At 53.0% G+C, this 5,134-nt stretch overlaps 1 protein-coding gene across 1 annotated transcript; it reads left to right on the top strand.

Moving 5' to 3' along the window:
- Positions 1 to 3,806: 3,806 nt before the first annotated feature.
- Positions 3,807 to 4,993, top strand: Msmp (microseminoprotein, prostate associated). The gene is made up of 3 exons (XM_059254220.1): positions 3,807 to 4,083; positions 4,297 to 4,405; positions 4,740 to 4,993. The coding sequence occupies exons 1-3, from the start codon at positions 3,954 to 3,956 to the stop codon at positions 4,918 to 4,920; spliced, it is 420 nt and encodes a 139-aa protein (XP_059110203.1). The 5' UTR covers positions 3,807 to 3,953; the 3' UTR covers positions 4,921 to 4,993.
- Positions 4,994 to 5,134: the final 141 nt, after the last annotated feature.

Here is a 5,134-nt window from a genome sequence, read left to right as displayed (position 1 = left end):
CTCTCCCTCTCCCTCTCTCTCTCCCTCTCCTCTCTCTCTTTCTGTTCTGGAATTCACCAGCTCAAGATGATCTTCCCACCCCAGCCTCCCCATCCCAAGAGCAGAGGCAGGAGCCACCAGGTTCGGCCATATAATCAACTAATTTTTTAAAATGTTTTAAGGCTTACTCATGTGTGTGAGTGTTTTCCATCCATGGGCATGCTGGGTGCCCAAAATCAGAAAAGGCTGTCAGATGCCCTGGTACTGGGATTATGAATGGTTGTGAACAACCACGTGAGTGCTGGGAACCAAACCCAGGTCTTCAAGTATAAATGCTCTTAAACCCCAAACCATCTCTCCAGCCTCCATAAAACTAATCTAGCCGGGCGGTGGTGGCGCACGCCTTTAATCCCAGCACTTGGGAGGCAGAGCCAGGCGGATCTCTGTGAGTTCAAGGCCAGCCCGGGCTACCAAGTGAGTTCCAGGAAGGCGCAAAGCTACACAGAGAAACCCTGTCTCGAAAAACCAAAAAAAAAAAAAAAAAAAAAAAAAAAAAAAAAAACTAATCTTAATGACTTAAGTTTTGGTATTAAGTCAAACACATAACATTGGTTTTCAACTTTTATCCAAGATTTTATTTTAAAATTCAGTAAGAGTAAATTGTTTTTTAAGGTAGGGTCTCACTCTGTAGCCCAAGCTGGCCTCGTGCTAGTGGCAACCCAGTTTTCTTGGCACAGGGCTGGTTATATGGAAACAACCCTAACAGTCTTGCTTTGGGGGCCTGGGATGGGGTACTGAACGGCAGGCTGGTTACTACAGTAGACAGATTACTTTGTTTTCACACCATCCACACCTTTGCTGTGCCGGCCTACATGGTGTTCCAGGGTACCTGAGAAATCCAAACATAATTTCTCCACCACAGAAAGCCTTTTCAGAGCCAGGAACTACTGCAAAGATCCAGATAACCGAACTCTCCATCTCCCTGAAGCCTCTCCTTCACACAGGCCTCTGGACACACACCTTACCTGCTGGGATGGTGGATGCTTTGCTCTCAGAAGACTAACCCAGCCTGAGCCTCACCATCTGCCTCCCGGTTTTTCTGGATCCTCCTCTCTCTAGGAAGACTGCAGGATCTTTCCTCTGCCCCTCCCCCCAAGTTTCCCAGGGGCTCTACCTTGCCTGACTGCCTCTATGCAGAAACAAACTGAATTTAGGGGCTTTGCATTTTGCACTGTGGTGCCAGCTGTGCAGAAAGCCCCTTCCGTGATTTCTTTGGGCTCCTTTAAGACCCTCCCCTCCCCGGGCTCCTGACCTCCAATCTCCCAGAGGCCTCATCTTCAAAGGCCATGCTCTGTCCCATCTGGGCAAGGCGGGCAGCAGCGTGGGGTGACTCAGCCCCGGAATGTGCTCACTTCCCCACTCTGCACACCTGCCTGCACGGCTGGAACACAGCCCGGCCCCCACCAGCCGATGTTTTCCTTTCCCTGCACAGATGGCCGGTGCCAACCCCTATCCCGACTCCCGCCCTGCCCCTTGCCCCAAAAGCTGTTCTCCCGAGACTCAGTGGGCTGCGCTTTAACCACCGATACCCCTACACATCCACATCAGTGCCCAGGCCACCCCCCTACACATCCACAGCAGTGCCCAGGCCATCAACCAGTTCTACACTGCCCTGCAACCTCAGAAAGTAATCCTGCTCAGCCCCAGCCTCCTTCCAGAAGTTCCCAAGGCTACATGCCTGCTTCATCTGCATTCCAGGAGGCAAATTCTCACTTCAAAGTTCGCTGTGGGTCATACACCAGTGCCCACCAGGTCCCACTTCTGGACCCCCACCGCCTCCAGGAGCTCTAGCTTCCCACTCACTTCCGCTTCTAGACAGTAGTTACTGAGAAAATAGTCTGCATCAGCCTTCAGGTGGGTGCCCCACAAAGCAGTGGTAGAGCTACCTGATGACCAGACTTCTAAGCCCTATGCTTCATGCCTTTTAATCCCTTCTCCAACCAAGACAGCAGGGAGTCATGCCCCCTACACAGGAGCTAACCTAGGTACATCCTGCTAAGTTTTCCTTTGCTTTTGTCTTGACACCCCTCTGAAAGGGAATCTTGTTCTTTCACTCAATTTGGGGGCGGGGGGGGGGGTGCTTGGGGTAGAACCCAGGACATTGAGCCGGTAGACAAGCACTCCATCAATGAACCACATCCCTGGCCAAAGCAAAGGGTATCTTGGAGGAAGACAGCTAAGGAATTAGAGGTGACAGTGACTGCTGAATAAGAGATGGCAGGCAGGGTGGCTTCTGAAAAAGCCCGCCAGAAGTAAGTCCTATGTGCTGTACTAGGTGATGGAGTAAAGCTTGGAGTGAATGGGACTACAGACTTGAATGAAAACCAGAGCAAATGTCTGTGAGCAGGAGCAGGAGAGTTGGAACAACACTGGGCCTTTGAAATGTGGGAAAGTGAAGTAAAAGAAGTCCAGTTGGAGCAGGGCCTTAGTAACAAACTATTATCACAAGTGCTCCCAAAGGAGATTTGCGATCCACATGACGGGAAAAAAGGGTCAGGATCAAATAAGAAAAAACGGAGTCCTAAAGCTAGTGGAAGGGAGGGAGGGTAAGACGAACCCTCTTCCCAAGGTACTGAGGTGGGAAAGGCGGCTTAATCAGCAGCATGACCTTTCAAACCAGATATGAGGGACGTCAGATGTCATGACTGAAACCATGTGGCTCCCAGGGCCACATTTGCTTTGGAAGGAGGCAGTAGGGTACCTGGGAGCTTAAATGTGGAAGGCAGCAGTTGGCCTGGAGAGTGCAGTCCACAGTAGAGCTGCTTACTGGCTCCCAGAGGGAAGAACACCAGCATTTTGCCTGAGCTTTGGCCTCAGTCAGTGGCTATTTTCTGAGGGCCACGGGCCAAAGACGGTGCTAAGGACATCCCACATGCCATCTCATGACGAGCCCACGAGCTGGAGTTTCCACTCTCAACGGACAGGTGAAGAAACAGGAGGACAGAGGTGAAGTGACTTGTGTGAAGCAGATGGCCAGTAAGAGCCACCACCTGAATCCCAGCAGTCCACCTACAGCCTTCCAGAGCCTGCAAAACTCAAAGAATGCCCAAGACTGAAGTCCACGAGGCCTTATTCTGCCACCAGGAAAGAGGAGACACCTCTGTGGAAATGGGACGATTCCTATTACGGTACTCAGAAGAGATGCTGCTCTTTGAGGTAGGACATTGCTAGGCACGGGGCAATCTGGCATCTGCTGCCCATTTGGGGTAAAAAACAATGGAAAGTTTATCTTTGGGGTGCCCACGGATGAACCCCTCTCCCACAATGCTGAGGGTGGCCATTTCTCAGATGCATCAGGGACACCCTGCCCCGGAACTGAAGGAAACATGCTCTCCACACAGATGCCCGCTGGCTCTCCTGGAGTCTCTGGCAGTTGCACCCTGCCGCAGCGCCTTGGTTTGGCTGGGGCACAGGATTAGCCATCCCCAGGAAATGCCTCCCTCCGGTCCAGGCAGGGATCCCAGCACACACACCCCTGGTGGTGGAGGGAGGGTTGATGGAATGCTTCCTCTCCGCAGGTCAAGATCTGGGGACCACCTGGGGCCTTCAACCCTCCCCCTCCTGGCTGGGGTAATGCCCAGTCCAGTGCCCCTTCCATGGCCACCTCCCTCCTCCTAGCTGTGTGGGGGCATGAATCAGCTCTCACAGCTTGTTAAAAGCTGCACCTCTTGTTTTCATGCCCTCACCTCAGGAAACGGAGTTACAGCCTGTCCAGTTCTACTCAGCAGGGGGCCAGGGTCCTCACTTTATAAACATCGCCAGCCTGTAAGAGCAGAGGGCACTGCCATGGTATGAGACAGGAGCCCAAGGAGAGAGAAACCCTAGAGTCAAGGAGCAAGGCAAGGAAAGCAAGGGGATCCGGCCAGAGGAATCTGAACACAAGCCAAGAAGGGTCTGAGAGCTGAGCTGCAGGAATGGCACTAAGGATGCTCTGGGCTGGACAGGGCAAGGGGATCCTGGGAGGCTGGAGGATCATCGGCTTGGTGGTGTCTCTGCTCCTGCAGCACCCGGGAGTTAACAGCAAGTGTTACTTCCAAGCTCAAGGTAAGGTGGACTGATGCTTAGGGAAAAGACGGGGGTGGTGACCACGGCTCAGAGGTGACCCTGTGTTCGAATATTCAGTCCTTCGATCTGTGAAACAGGAAGGACTATAGAGAGGGCTAGTATGCATGGCTTCTCTCCTACCCCAGACCAGAAGGGACTGTGGCCAACACTCCCAATTCTCACCTACTAACAGAACAATTCATTCTTCCCTAGCCCCCTGCCACTATGATGGGAAATATTTCACTCTGGGTGAATCCTGGCTCCGCAAGGACTGCTTCCATTGTACCTGTCTGCATCCTGTTGGTGTGGGCTGCTGTGACACGTAAGTGACCAAGAGTGGCCAGAGGGAATGAGGGAATGCCACTGATGTGACTGAGGGATGGCCAGGGAGTAACTAGATTTCTGTGAGGCAAGAATGAACAGAAGAGCGCATGCGACCGCAGATGTGAAGGCACCGACAGGAAAGGGAGTCGAGGTAGATCTGGAGGGACACACTCCTGCTTGGAAAACTACGAAGTCCTTCTATGGGACTAGAGAGCTAAGCGAGGGGGTCTGGGGGACACTAAAGGGGGCTCTCGGAGGGTGGCTGAGAGGGAAGGGCATGCCGTGAAGGTGGCTTCTCACTGTACTGACTCTCCTAATCTCTGGTTCCCTAGGTCTCAGCATCCCATTGACTTCCCCGCTGAGTGTGAAGTACGCCAGGAGGCAGGAACCTGTCAGTTCTCTCTGGTGCAAAAATCTGACCCTCGGCTGCCCTGCAAAGGGGGAGGACCCGACCTAGAATGGGGCTCAGCTAACACCCCTGTTCCTGGGGCTCCTGCTCCCCACTCCAGCTAAAGGATCACCCATCTGCTGACTGCTCACCGCTGCTGCCACTTCCAGGGAAACCACTAGCAGCTGCCAACTTACTCTGAATAAATAAATCAATGCCACAGCTGAAAGCCTGGTTCCCATCCATCACCTGTGCTGCGGGGCCCCGTGTGGGAAAAGTGGGCCCCACCCGAGTCCAGGTGTTGAGTTTCAGTATCTAGAAGAAACTAGTGCCACGGTG

The sequence above is a fragment of the Peromyscus eremicus genome, chromosome 2 (genome assembly GCF_949786415.1).
Source record: "Peromyscus eremicus chromosome 2, PerEre_H2_v1, whole genome shotgun sequence".
NCBI lineage: Eukaryota > Metazoa > Chordata > Mammalia > Rodentia > Cricetidae > Peromyscus > Peromyscus eremicus.
The sequence above is the reverse complement of the archived record's forward strand: the minus strand, read 5'-3'. Positions and strand labels throughout refer to the sequence as shown.

Bases quoted from the DNA above. Each gene is read 5' to 3' on its own strand.
- Msmp (XM_059254220.1), top strand. From the start codon at position 3,954: ATGGCACTAAGGATGCTCTGGGCTGGACAGGGCAAGGGGATCCTGGGA. The intron at 4,084-4,296 runs GTAAGGTGGACT...ATTCTTCCCTAG, and splicing joins GTGTTACTTCCAAGCTCAAG to CCCCCTGCCACTATGATGGG. The intron at 4,406-4,739 runs GTAAGTGACCAA...CTGGTTCCCTAG, and splicing joins GGTGTGGGCTGCTGTGACAC to GTCTCAGCATCCCATTGACT.